The sequence below is a fragment of the Alligator mississippiensis genome, chromosome 5, assembly GCF_030867095.1.
Source record: "Alligator mississippiensis isolate rAllMis1 chromosome 5, rAllMis1, whole genome shotgun sequence".
In the NCBI taxonomy this organism is placed as follows: domain Eukaryota; kingdom Metazoa; phylum Chordata; order Crocodylia; family Alligatoridae; genus Alligator; species Alligator mississippiensis.
Genome location: NC_081828.1, coordinates 127,335,941 through 127,350,941, shown reverse-complemented (window position 1 = coordinate 127,350,941; position 15,001 = coordinate 127,335,941). Strand labels below are relative to the sequence as shown.

Sequence of the window (15,001 nt, the reverse complement as noted above, 5' to 3'; positions counted from 1 at the left end):
AGATTAGTTATACCATCTACCCAAAGGACATGAGCTGAGCCAACAAAATATCCTGTTGATATAGCTGCATCTTCACCATGGGCAAAGGCTGCTATTAACCCTTATCACACTGATAAAGTGTAGTGACATATTATCAAATAATGTTGTCAGTATATCAGAACTGGGCTAAAAATCTAGTTTGTGACTGAGTGGACTATGTCCATTTCAAACTGTGAACTCTACTTTGTATCATGTCCTAAACATACCCAACCTTTTCATGAAAGTGTATTTTAATGCACTGAATTTTGTTTCTGGCTTAAGAAAGGTGCTTAAAACCTCTTCGGAAGATAACCACTTCAAAGACAGGAAAGGGGTAGAGGGAAATCTGTGACTATAAAACCAGAACTACATAGTAAGGTGATGAAGGAAACCTCACAGGAGGGATTAAACCCTCAAGGCTCTCTGACAGACTATTTTTCAAGTCCAATTATCATAATGGACAGCGATCTTCCATTTTATGGACAACGGGAAATAAAAATCGAAGTGAAGCAAAGAGCAACAACAACAATAAAGCACATGAGGGAAGTGATCCTGTGAAGTTCATGTTCTTTAACAACTGTTTAAAATGGATATTATTAAAATGGCATTCATCTTCCTTCTACTCAAAAGATTGGTTCCACTCACCTTTCCAAGGGCTGTCAGCAACTGAAAATCAATGGTTTGCCTATATCTCAGGATCCGGAGGATGCCATCCAAGTACACTTGATCCTTATTGAAACAGCCTGAAAGAATCAGATACCTGGTATTGTTTTCAAGCTCTTCAAAGCAAGACATGTACCAAAAATAGTTATGCAGAAAATCACGGTATTTTCTTGCATACCACATGCTCCCAAATAAGACATACATCTTGTTTTTGGGAAGACAGAATGAAGGTTTTCCAGATGTATTGCTTCATAGAGCAGGGGCAGAGATTAATCTTCAGTTTGCTCATCCTTCTTTTTCTGCTTCAGAAAAAGCTACAGTTTTAACCCTTTCACAGCTGATTTTGGCTGCTCAGGCAAAAGCTGAAACCGTAGCTGCTGTTGAAGACTGGACTCCACTGACAGATCTAGGATTTGAAGATCTAGAACTAAAAATAGTCTGCAGGGCTATGAAGTAGGAGAAAAAAGCCCAGGAGTAGCTAACATACAGCAAAAATACTGAAGAAAAGATAGCTTGATTAGTAGATAGTCAGGACCATTAAAAAGGAGAGAAGATCGTTAACACCTATTGAAGGTAGATTATAACGACCCATGAAGTTAATTGACTCCATCAGCACTGCCTGAGTACAAATGTCACTACTGCTGCTGGGCAGTTGTTTTTAAACTTTTGATTGGATTAGGAATCAAAGTGGGATTCAACAACTCCACTGTCTCCCTTCCCCTGATATGCCCCTGCCTCCATGCAGCTGCTGGAGAGAAGAAAAGGAAAAGAAACAGCAGCCATCTTACACTGTTTCCATGCTTTTCCTCTGGGCAGAAAATCATCTTCCTCTCTTAAGACCTGCACCCCAATTTTGGAAGAATTTTTGGGAAAAAGTTGAGCATGGTACACAAGTAAATATAGTAATTTTATTTCCTAACATTATATATATTTATCCCACAGCTTGAAAACTTTTCCCCCCAACACCAAACAGATAGTTGAGTCAATGAGCCAAAGGGAGAACTGAAAGGAAGAGAATGTGGTCTCTGCCAGTAAAGTGCTGCAGCAGCACTCTGGTCACAAGCTCTGTCCACAGGATGTTAAAGGCAGGCAAGTTGTGAACCTAAATTTATTTGTAGCGTCCCTCTTAATCCCTTTACTGTATAAATCAGAAATGTCTTCTCGACCTTTCTTTAAACACAATGCCTTTGTCTCTTCCTTTACAAACACAAAGGATTGAATTTTTCCACAAAGTTTACATTCTGCCAAAACTGGCTGCACTTACTTTGAAGACCACTTTGGACAAGGAAGATAGAATGGAACTGATTGCACAGAAAACCAACCTGGCTGGGATGTATCAGTCCACCCCCTCTTGGCTCGTACGCAGTAATCCCACCTAGTGTTGGGGTCCTTTACAAATCTCCCCACATCCTGGAAGAGCTGACTGAAGGACATCTGGCTAGCTTGATAGACAGTATAGTAGAGAAGGGCAGCCCTCCACAGGAAAGGGTCCTTTCGGAACAGGACACTGTGAATACTCGCCAAACCTTCTTCAGTAGGATTGATTGGCTTCAAACCATGCTTTTTACGTCCATTCCAATTGCACCAAGGCTGGCTGTTGTTGTTCATGCCCCGAAAATAATGAGTTCCTAAAAAAGGAAAAAATCATGGCACTTTGAATGTTGACAACCAGTAGCACAATGGTAAAATAAGCCAAACTTACCCAAACTTTGGCTTTGCACTAACTTCAGGATTCTCACCTGTTGGGATAATGAGGGACTTGCAAAAGAGGTAACTTTGGAGCATTTATTCAGTAGTAAGTAAACTCGTGGTTCCAACCATGTAGCATGTCTACCTGCTAACTGCTGGGGAGACTCTCAAAAGCAACTGAATGAAGGACTTGGGAAAGTAGGGCTGGAAAGGACTTAGGGAGGTCATCTAGTCCAGTCCCCTGTTCCAAGCAGGATCATTTCTTAAATCCCTGAGAGAGATACTTGCGGAAGTACCTCAAACAACCAGTTTCTCTGGGACAGACAAAGCCTTACCATGGATAAGAAATGGGGAGAATGGATAGAGAAGATTCAATGTGCATGAGTATCTCCCTTTGAGGCTGATGGTGAACTATACACTGAAGGCTTAGGGTATGGACTTTCAAACATTTCTCCATAAGATACAAGGGGCAAGGCTTTACCTTGTCTCAGCCTGTGTGCATGTTTTTAACACTCAGTGGGTGTGCCTACATGTGCAGTTAATGTGCTGAAAGCGTACTGCACAGCAAAATACTGCGCAGTAAGCTTTCCCTGTGCATGTCTACAAATGTGCCCATCAGGAGAAAATCTGATCCCAGTGGGAGCAGTTCAGGGCAGGGATACTCCTGCCCTGCTCTGGTACTATATGGCAGCCAGAAGCTCTACACTCCCCCAAGTGCCAGCCCTGGGCTGCTGGGAAGACTGAGGTGAGGCTTGGGCTCCAAGGAGACGAGGGGAGCTGTCTCACCTCCGGGTTGCTGCCTCCCACCCCCATCCCTACCCCCGGCAGCTGCCTGTTGCCTGACCCCTACTCTGATGGTGGAGCGGGGATGGGGACAATGTCCCCTTCCCCTGCAGGAGGCAGCTCCAGGGCCCAAATCCAGGATTGGAGCCAGGGCTGGGACACTGCTCCCTACTCCAGGCAGATGCCTGCTGCTGGTACTGGCTCTGATCTCAGAGCCAGGGTGGGGACAACTTGCTCCTGATCAGCTATGTAATTGTGCACTACTGTGCAGTAGCTCCTGCACAGTTACATGGTGATATGCTTTGCTGTGCAGTGCATTAGTCTACTGCATAGTAAAGTGTCTCATGTAGACACAACCAGCAAGTAGAAGCTAACTCACAGTAGCTTAGCTCTTTGGAGGATAAGTTATCATGGCTGGGCTTCCATTTAACAGCAAGGTAAAAGGTTGGATACACAGAGAGTTGCTGCAAAGCAGCTGACATGCAATAAGGCCCTGCCCCTTTTTACTGTGCAGTAAATTGTTCAGATATTCATATTCTTAGGGGAGGTGGCTGCTGCTCTTTTACAACAGGGTAGATATAACATTAGTGCAGGATACCCAGAGCTAAAAATTTAAGGATTAACTTGTTCAAATCCCTTGGATTTCATCTGGTTTTGATATTCTAAATGCAGAAGCTCACTCAGAACCTAGAAAACCTTACAGAAATTTCCTGCTAACTTGGATCAAAAATAGGGGAGTCTTCCAGATTTATAGTTCTTTGGGAAAAATGTCCTATATCCATATATCTTAAAGTTATCTGCTGGGGTTTCTACCTTTACTACAGTCTACACACATTTCTTTAACACATCTACCGTGTAAGCTCTTTCAGGCAAGGGTCAAGCCTTGTAATGTACAGGGTCTAGTCTAGTATACTGAAAAATAAATAGTAAATAACAATGCGTATAGTCTCTGCTGTAGGCAGAATTAATAACATTTGTCCATACCTATTTCATGCCTCAGCATCCCTTCCAGCCAGTGCTCACGTGCAGTGGAAACATTGATAGTCAGAGTTGGACGGCCATTGACTACCATCATTGAGGCCCGAGAAAGCAGGTCCTCGGTGAGGTGAACCACAATCTAAGAAGATAAGACATCTTAGGTATAAGAGAGCTCTTTTTCTTCCCTGCTATTGCCTCTTCTACTCTTCCCCCATTCTTATTATGTTCCACCAGGACTTGGTCACTCACCTCTTATGGCTTCCCAAATTAAGACCCATGTGAGAAGTTTTTGCCTCTCCAGAAAGTCTAGTCATCTCTGAAGCCCCACTGATATTAGGTGGCTCTATATCAGTGGTTCCCAAACTATGGGTTGTGACCCCAAAAGGGGTTGCAGCATCAGCAGAGGGAGTCATGGGGGTGTGGGGCATGGGCTGGGAGTGAGGGGCCATGTTGAGGAAATGGGGCCATAAATGGGGTCATTTTGAGGAAAAGTTTGGGAGCAGTCAGAAAAGCACTGCTCTACATAGTCTAAGAATTCGACTATGCAGATTTGTTTGCAGAATTCGAGCCTAACTGATCCACAGGGGAGGTGGGGGAGAGGGGAGTGGGAACTGACTATGCACAAAGAGCTTACAAATGCACAAACAAGTATTTTTGGGTTGAATTTGAACAAAATCAGAGAGACTTTAATTGATGGAATGTATTTGTACTTAAAACTTTAAGAAAAATATATTTATAAAATCACAATTTAAATGTCACCCTGAATTAGGGAATAGAAACATAATACACTTTTTTGCTTCTTTATAATGCAAAAAAGCATTATAAGCCTGTCATTGTTCAACATTAAACAGATATGATTCAGGGTTTTTAGTGCAGTGACTTCAGACTGCTTATTCCCGTGACTAACATAAATAAAAATCTCTATAGCCTCTATTAGAGGTGCAGAAAAGGAAGTAAAAAAAACTCCTATGAAAACAAGCATCTGAAGTGAAAATTACCAATAAGGCATTAATTTTAACAACATCTCTTCCCTTTAACTGGAGAAAGATTTTATAGGGGGGAACCTAACAGTCTTTAAATGATATTAAAAGAGTGGGGGGGAGTGTCCTTTTGGGTAAAAGAGAAAACCTTTAATCCAGATGGGCTGAACCTGCTGGTTCTGATGCTGGTGTTGGACTCTGGCCACACAAGACATACGCACAGAAGAAGAGAAAAAAAAGCAGAGAGAGAAAACTACAATTCTCTTTCTGGTGCTGACTTTTAATTGCAACAGCAATTTTGCTACTAGACAGAGACAGACTCAACACACATCCCAAGCACTATTCAACTTGACTGAAGCCAGCACAGGTGGAATATCACCAAGTCATCTTCCAGTCTTGTTCTGTCAAGTCATTTCTCATGACCGGGATGAGGATCCCATGGTGGGATCCCTGGGTCCTAGGAGGTGGTATGTGTGGAAGCCATGATAATAAACCTTCCAGTCTACCTGTTCTAGCATTGGGGTTAATTTATGGCAGGGGCGGGCAATTATTTCGGGCGGAGGGCCACTTACCCAGTTTTGGCAGGCTGTCGAGGGCTGCATGGGTAGCCCCACCCCTTGAGAGGTGCCCCGCCTCCTAGTCACCATTTTGGGACTAATGTCCCAATGTCTTGGGACCAATGTCCCAGGGCCAGCACTGGTGGGGCCCAAAGCGGGGCACAGGCTGGCAGGGGTCTGTGAAGCCAGGCTGGGCTGCACAAGCAGGGAGAGGTGGAGAGCTGGTGCAGCTCCATGGAGCCCCTGCCGGCTGAGACCCCACGCTTTTGCCACCCTGCTCTGGACCCCGCTGGTACTGGCCCCCAGACACCGGTGTGGGCCCTGTGTTCCCGCTGGCTCCCGTGCCCACTCACACCCAGTGCCCCCCAGCCCTATGGTACAGGCAGCGCACAGCCCCGACCCCCTACTTGCCAGCAGGGAAAAAGCTGGTGCTGAGTGCAGGGAAAAGCGGGAACATGGGAATGTTTTTGACAGGAACCAAGGGCAGATAAATATTTATTTTCTAAATTTTTTAGGGGCCCCACGAGCCAGATAGAATGGTGTTGCTGGCCAGATCTGGCCTGCGGACCGTATTTTGCCCACCCCGACTTACAGACACCTAGAAGAGGGCAGAAGAGTCCTTCCTGTCAGAATGCTGTTTACCAATTTTGGTCTAGTTTCTGACATGCTCATTTTTCGTTCACTGATTTCAGGTTACACACTCTTCTTGTTTACCAGATGTGATCTCAGCACAGTCCTTTTCTGTTCAGACTAATGCAGCTTCTGCCTTTAACTCTTGCTGATTTTTTATAAAATTGAATTCAATAAGATGAACTGGACTTTTTGTTATGCTGGGTAATTCTGGATAAAAGCTTCTATGCAACACACCCCAGAAAATAAGGCATATAAGAATTTGTATTTAAAGGTTTAGGAAATGTTCAGGGAAACAGACCTTCTTAAAAAAACTTTCAGACCTTTTTTTTTAATACATTGTAAAGCAAGAAAAGATCAAGTAAGCTTTTCCTTTTTAAAACCCACCTGTACCTGTCCTGCCAATATCCATGCCTCAGAATTCGACATAGTGCACTACTGATGAGACTAATACCTGACACAGTAAAAATTGCAGTACCTTCCACTTCCAAGCACTACTGATCTCAAAGACAGTAGGGGACAGACCCATGACTGACTATTTTTGTCAAATAAAAAGCTTTTCAATCCTCCTTTAAAACACATTTTGTTCTAACATTTACCTTAATATTTCCCTGTTTCAGATCTCAAACAAGATTGCACGTTTTATTTGGGAAAACAAATCAACTCACAAAAATCAGTAAAATGTATTGACGCTGACAAGTCTAATTCAGAACAGAAAGGCTGACAGATAAACCAAACTATGAAGGTGACACAAGGGAGAAAGGTGTGGCAAGTTGTCATTCAGCCCCATGGCCCTTGTTGAGCAAACAAATGGAAATCAAAGAAGAAAAAAGGTCTTGTGTGAAGGGCCCAGTTAAAGTATATGTACATGATTCTCCCTTAATCCACCACAGCAGGACTTAAATGAGTTGCAAGAGATATGTGGACATTGTACCAGGTTGGACAAATACATGAGGTCCATCAGGTGAAATCCCAGCATGACTCTCCTATTTAGAGTTAGTCTCCCAAGGAAAATAGCGAAAGCTAGTGTTATGATTGCTGAAAAATGACATTAGACAAACCATCAGGGAAAAAATGTAAGACCTCTTCCTGACTGGATTTATAGTCTAGTTCATTTCTAATGTTTGATTCTGTGGTTTAAGTAGCTACTGACTCTGTATGCATCCTACCTCACCCAGGCAGCCTTCTTTCACCATATATTTCCTGACATGATTCCAGATGCGACTCTTGGTCAGCAGGCTGCCTCCAGTGACCTGTTCAAACTTTTCATAGCTTCCATATTTCTGCAAAGTCCGTTCCATAATATTGATGGACTGGGGAGAAAAAAGCAAAAGAGACAGAAATACAATAAGACACCAGTTTCAGACTGGTGACTACCACAATGGGACAAATGGCAGTTTCCTCCCTGCATCCAATGCATGTATGTATCATTGAACTACAGTTTTTATGGGTAGGCCAATATGCTCTGTAATCAACTCCTGTCACCCTCAGAGATCTGTACAAATTCAAAGACATTGAAAAAAGAGTCTGATTAATTAATTTTGGGCCCAGCATACTTAGTTCCCTATGACTTTGGGAAAAACCACTTGATCTCTTTGTCTTATTACTTAACCTGTGAAAATAGGGATGATAATCCTTCCTCAGCTAACAGAGATGTTCAAGGGTTATTAGCACATTCCCCATCCCCACATGGTGCACAGCCCCCACTGCCAGTAGCTCAGCAGCAACAGATGGTGGGTCCTCAGGGTGCTCATGGCCATGGCAGGCAGAGTCCCTGGCAACACACGGCTTCAGCTGAGTCCCAGGGGCTGCGCATGGTAGCACAGACCCAGCCTGGTCCAATCCACTTGGGTGCACCTTAAGACCAGACCAGGCTGGCTCCATGCCAACATGTGGAGCTTGGGGCATTGCAGGTGGGAGCCATGCACCAACCAGCCAAGCCAGCTCCGTGCCTTCATGTCAGGTTTCCAGCACTCGAACAGGAAGCCACACATGGAGGTATGAAATTGCGCACCATTGGGTTGGGTGGGCTCTGTGTCTCCACATGCGGCTTTTTGCTGGAGTGCTAGAAGCCCCACGTGGAGGAACAGAGACAGTTGGCCTGGCCCGGTGGCGCACAGTCCACACCCACCCACAAACCCCACAGCCAGCCACAAACCCCATGCCTCCTCCCCCAGCAGGCAGGAGCTCCCCTCTCCACATAACAGCTGTCCAGTCATGTGCCACCATGCTCAGTGCCTCCATATGGGACTCCCAGCAGGACTGCTGGGAGCCCCACGGAGGTGGAGGCACAGAGCCTGCCAGGCTTATATTATGCAAAATTATATAATTATGCACGGTCATGTCTTTTATGGCCAAAATTGCTCAGGCTCATAACTGCATATATATATAAATAAAATATATAGATGTATATAATAGGATGACAGTGCATGCTACAACTTGATTATTGTGATGCTGAAAGGAACCTGTTTGCTGTCCATGGGTGCATACACACATATTAACTTTCTGACAGCTAAGCAGCTTAACTATTTTAAGTCGACTTAACTGTCAGAGTGTGCACACACATGAGGAGCAGAGTCGACTTAAATGCGGTGCAAGATAATATACCTCCAAGGTGTATTATCTTGAGTTGCACTAGTTAAGTCGACTTAGCTCACAAGATGTCTGCCACCATGTCACAGAGCTGTATGTGTATATGCTTGAACATGGCTTAACTTAAGTCGACTTGGTTAAGTTGACTTTGTTGCGTCACCTTATTTTAAGTCAACTGTGTGTTGTGTGTACATGCCTCATGAAACAGAATTAATAACCCCACAGAGCTGCTGACAGCTTATTTTAATTGTATTTTTAACTAAAACTAGGCAACCACAGACAAGTGCCACTGGAATACATTAATGCTATTCACAAGGTGTCCTATCTAAGTATCGTAGCTCCTGGGTGAAAGAGACATGCATTCTCCAAATGCTGAAAAAATATTCCATGTCATTCTTGATAGTTCCCTATTACCTAGCTTAGAATAACTTAATTAAATCCCAAGCATCTCCTGAAGAAGCCAAGGGCTCTATTCAACTTGAATGTACAGCAGTATAGTTCAGCAAATTTAATTTTGAATAAAAATAATGGATTTAATGAATTAATTTCATTTTGTACATAGGTCTGGGAGCAACGGATCTGTCTGCTACCTGTAATTACCATCTTTCTTCCCTTATACTCCTCTGTACATGATTTACTGTATGAACTTGTTATTTACCAAGCTGCTTTTAAGTGAAGTGAGTGGGGGTGGCACTAGCTAGCTCCTGCTCCTATAGAAGCCAAGGGGAGTTTTGCCACTGACTTCAGTGGGAACTGAATTGGGTTTCAACATCAGTGAATAAAAATTGATATTTTAATTCTCAAAACAACTGTTTCTTGGAAGATCTGGGATGATGTATATGAATATGTACAGCATGAACTAGGAAAACCATGAACAGGCACAAGCACTTGTGAAGAGAATGGTCTCAAGGCATATATGTTATGAGCCTGACTCAAAGCCAACTAAATTCAAAGAGAAGTCTTCCCAATGACTTTGGAGGGTTTGGGGATTGGCTCCTTTATGAATACACAGTAGCAATTAAGTTGAATGGATAAGAAAAGTTCTGAGATACTATTCAACATTAACAAATGAGCAATTTAGTTCAGGTTGGATCAATTTGTTTAATTTAAAAATAACCTCAGATAAATGATATAGTAACTCCATTCTATTTACATGTTAACAGGAGTTCCTTAAATGGAGGAATAATTTGATTTCTTCTCACAGACCAGATCTGTATGATAAAGCCCATTTTTTTCTGGTTCAATTCTTCCTTGGGCAGAGGGGTCAGCACAAGGCCTATTTATCATGGTAAGTTTCAAGTAGAACCGAAGAGGTACACTGTTATTGTGTAACGGGGCGAATTTCCCTTTCTCTGTTTGGACTTCTTCCCTTACATAGGAGAACCTAACCTTTATCGAATTCTGCTTCAATGAAAATTTCAGGCTTTAACATGTCCCAGGATTAGTGCGGATTAGTGACTAAGTGCAAAGACAAAATCTAAGCAACTATTAGTTCTAAATTAACAGCTGATTTTAACAGTCATGGAAATCTTGTGTTTCCTCAAAATGTATTTCAAAACTAACTTAGTGGCCTAAGGCTGAACTTGTTCTAACAATCATTTCATTTAATATCGGTGGTGTTCTTTGATCACCGTGCAGATTCTGATGTGTGAACATCCTATTCCTATAAATCGCTTATAAAAAATACATTCCCTATTAGCTACAGGAGTACAGTTTGCTCTCTGTGAATAACCTGAATAATTCAGAACAATTCTTCAGTTTCTTTTACAATTACCAGATCCTTTAAGATCGTGTCACCTATTCATTGTTATGTGTATCTGGTTTCCCTGAACCAATTAATCTTATTATTTCATTTAAGCAAAGTGTCTCTCAACATTCTATCCCCTGACATGACATTTTCTTCATTGAATTTCCTTGTCTTAAAAGCGGTGAAGTCCATTAGATAAGCACATGAAACTAGGCATCTCTTTATGTTTCAGTCTCTTTGCATATACATTCACAGTGAAACAATAGCCCATAGACTCATGTTCTACTTCCCAACTATTTTTTCTTCTCTCTCCCTTGCCTGTACAGTTCAGTTCAACTTCACTTCTCAATAATTTATACTGGAAAGATGTTACTGAAGTGGAATTAAGACGTTGGAAATAGAGATCTAAATTAAATTTAACAGAGCTCTGGTAGGTGAAATTACTGTATCAATTGATCATTAAGGCTAGGTAGAGAAGTTACACTTAACATGTGTTAAGCACGCAGAAAGCACTTTAAAGCCATAACAGAACAGACATTCACAGCACTTAAAGCACTTTAAAATGGCAGATTCTACTCTAAGGGCACCAGTAAATATGGTACAATGCATTCTCAACTGTTCCCCTGCATGGCGGAAAGGAAGAAATCTGAGACAAACCAATTATGAAGACTTAGGAAATCCAGCCAAAGAGCCCAGAGGCCTAAGGGCCTACAAAGGGGCCAAGTCCAGATAGGGTCAGAGTGCGAGACCAGAGGGGGCAGGGGCTGAGAATGAGACCAGTGGACCTGGGAACTCAGGAAAGAGAGAGTGGGACCAGAGGATCCAGGCCCAAAGAGGGGCAGAGTGTGGGACCAACCAAAGGATCCAGGCCCAAAGAGGGGCAGAGTGTGGGACCAACCAGAGGGTCCAGGCCCAGAGAGGGGCTGAGAGTGGGATCACGGGGTCTGGAGGCCCAGAAGAGGGGCCGAGTGTGTTGGATTGAAAACAAGTGACATCATGCAGTGATAACACCTGCAAGGTGTGCAGGCCGGGTCAGACCCCGGGCCCTTTTCATCGCTCTGCACGCGGGCTGTGGCCAGCAGCCCGGGCAGGCCGGGTCGGAGAGGGAGGTCGCCGAGCTAGAATTAGGCACAGACACTTAACGGTTGATTTTAAGATTGTTTACTTACACCGAGATGGTCATGGTGTAGGCTGAGAACTTGCTTGAGTTGCGGTTACAACAGAAAACATGAACACACGTGGAGGTTGCAAGGCTCCACGCAGACAGAACACGAACAATCACGTGGAGTTTGCTAGGCTCCACGCAGACAAAACTCCAGATGTCCAGGACAAGCGCGCATTAAACTCATCGTTACGTCTTATAGTAGGCTCCGTTCGAAGACGGGAAGAGGTGGGCGGTGGATCAGGCCGCCAAACTCCTCTGAGCGACACACAGGGTTTCTATTACCCTGCCGCGCGCACCCAGAGTCCCCACGAGATGGATGCAGAGTCCTCTTCGGCTTGGGTGGAAACTGCTCAAGCCTCTTATATGGCTAGCAGGCCAATCGCTAGCCGCCACGTGTGAATAATTTAGCACTAGCCAATTGCGGGGCACGAATTTGCATGAGACGAGCGGGAAATCTTTGCACCGTGCATTTCTGTGTTGCAAAGAAAATGCACCCTGCAAAGATCACTGCAAAGTGGCAGGAACACTCCTTTGCACGTGGGTTCTCTGCGCAGCAGAACTCCTCCGTGCAATGAAGCTGTAAACCCACGGGGATAATTCTTAGTGCTGAAGCACACACAAAAAAAATCAGACCTTTGGGTCATGACACAAGGCATAGGGCATGATGTAGGGGTAGATTGGAGCCATGCAGTTAGCTCATATGGTGTTGACCCCGGACACCTTAGGGGCTGTTACAGTAAGACTAAGTCAGCCTCCCTTATTTAAATAACAATATTACGTCAAGGCATGGAGGATGAAAAAAGGGGCTGACTGCCGAAAGAGTAGGGTAGAAAAATACATTTTGGCTTCGAGGGGCTTCGTGGCCACCCCTGGAGATGGTATCCTGTGACACCATGAAAAGCAGTAATTGGAAGCCAAGGAAGCAGAAGACTGGGAGAAGAGCTCTGCATCCCAGAGCAGGTAGATATTGGAAAGGACCATGCTCAGCAGCAGAACAAGGTTGAGCTCCACAACTGGCTTAGTTATAAAAGAAGATTAAGGGGGCTGGGATACGTTTAGGAAGGGGTAAGGAAGACAGAAAGAGGGTGGATGTATGGATTTGTTTGTCTTCAGGTTGCAGAACAGAGTTAGCGGGAGGGGTGTTTAGTGTTTCCCATACTTCTGGGCCTTTCTGGTTCCCACATAGAGCCAAGAAGGATATTTTCCCCCTCCTATTGCTGCAGGTGTCAGTTTGGGGCGGGGGGGTTGTCAACTTCCTCAGAAGCACTGGGTGTTGGCTGCAGCCACAACCATGGATTTTTACTTGAGTGTGCCGATGTTCCTGCTGGAGCTAAAACCCAGAGGTTCTTGGATAGAGGGTGCTGCCCCAGAACTCAGGGTCAAACTGATTGCCAGATTTGGCATCAGGATGGATTTTTAGCCCGAAGTCAAACTGTTACAAGTTGTGGAGGTTTTTGCCTTCCTTGGTAATGGGCAGGAAGGCATGTTCCTCTTTCTCTTAAATGTATTTAGCAACATTTGCAGTAGCCAGAGCTTGACAGTGTCCTTATGCCCCCTGCTTTACCTGTGGGAGGTTAGGCTTTTCTTGGTGTCCTTGAGCTATGTACCATATAGTTATATGTCAGGATTGTTTGTGCAATTTTAGGAATAGCTCTCGTATGGGATGATTTAGGTAGGGGTGTTCTGGCTTTGCACAGGGTGTTGGACTAGGTTACCTCCAAGGTCCCTTCCAGCCCTACTTTTCTCTGGTTTTCTATGGTTCTAGATGAGTATGTGCAAAAGCAGAATCCTGCTATGAAAATGAAACACTCGCCCATGGCTAACCTTCATCATGAAGATGTGCTGAGGTATCCATCACACCCTGTGAAACAAATGCAGCCTATGGAGCCTTGAACTGTGGTTCTTGGCTGTCCTTTGGTTCACTGTCCCATTGATACATAAATATCAATGCTGGAAATGAAAAAAAGATCCTGACAGACACCAGTTTAAATTTTCCCTTCCTTTCCAACAGTTCTGATCATAGCCTTGATAGTTCATTGGTGACTGTGTTCAATGTTAAAAGGTACGCTGACTTGCATGCCAACATAGTGCAGCTGTCAAGCTGCTGACCAGCTGCTATCATGTCCCTCTGTGTTGAGCTTAGGCATCCTTGTTGTCAGAAGCCATAACAGTCCAAACTTCAGAAGCCAGCTGAGATTGTTTCCTATTGGAAGCCTCCACTGTTTGTGAAGGGTTACTCGCCAGGAAAACCTGAAACAGGTCTTCCCACCCACTGGCAGCTGGAAAGCCACAGGCTTGTGTTCTGTGGGCTGTTCTGTGTATGAAGGATGAACACTTTCCATTTGAGCTAGCAGCAGCTTCAGTCAGATGTAACAGCTATAGGCAAGGGGCAAATTTCTCCCATTAGCAGCCATGTTATTTGATTGGGAGAGTAAATGACACCCATTGTACAAGATACTGAACTATAAATATGTTCAGTATCTTGTTCCAGATATGCATATCTGTCATGGGTGACCTAAATTACCCGGACATCTGCTGGGAGGAGCAGTTGGCCAGGTCTGCCCATTCACGTAGGTTATTAACCTGCATAGAGGACCTGCGTCTAACACAGGAGGTGTGCAGTCCCACTAGGGGAGATGCCTTACTTGACTTGGTGCTGGCCTCAGGGGAGGACTTGGTGGGGGAGCTACAGGTACAAGGTAACCTAGGGGATAGTTGACCACCCATTGATAGGATTCACTATCAGGCGTAAGGTGGGAAAGACAAATAGTAGGGCATTAATGCTAGACTTCCGGAAGTCAATGAGCTCAGGAGATTGGTTAGGGTGGGTCTGAGGGGTAATCACATCTGTGAGATGGGGGTCCAAGAAGGGTGGGAGTTCCTCAAGGAACTGATCCTACAGGCACAGAGGGACACCATCCCAGTACATGCAAAGGGTGGCAAAAGAGCCAAACAACCTTCTTGGCTGAGCAGGGAAATCCAGGGGAGCCTTCAGAGGAAAAAAGAGGCCTACAGGCTGTGGAAGCAGGGGGCAGCCACCAAGGAGGAGTATACCTACTTGGCTCATGCTTGCAGGGAAGCAGTGAGAAAGGCCAAAGCAGATACAGAACTCAAGTTGGCAACAAAGATTAAGGACAACAAGAAGTCCTTCTTTAAGTACATAGGGAGCAGGAGGAAGGCGCAGGGTAACATAGGGCTG

General features: G+C 44.4%; 1 protein-coding gene across 2 annotated transcripts in view; it reads right to left on the bottom strand.

Moving 5' to 3' along the window:
- MATCAP2 (microtubule associated tyrosine carboxypeptidase 2) overlaps positions 1-15,001 on the bottom strand; it is a 54,488-nt gene that overhangs the window by 12,213 nt on the left and 27,274 nt on the right. For both annotated transcript variants that reach the window (XM_019483412.2, XM_019483411.2), the window contains exons 4-7: positions 7,468-7,611; positions 4,138-4,270; positions 2,004-2,309; positions 664-761 (exon numbers count right to left, since the gene is read on the bottom strand). In XM_019483412.2, coding sequence (XP_019338957.1) covers positions 664-761; positions 2,004-2,309; positions 4,138-4,270; positions 7,468-7,611 — 681 coding nt within the window. The remainder of the gene's footprint in view (positions 1-663; positions 762-2,003; positions 2,310-4,137; positions 4,271-7,467; positions 7,612-15,001) is intronic.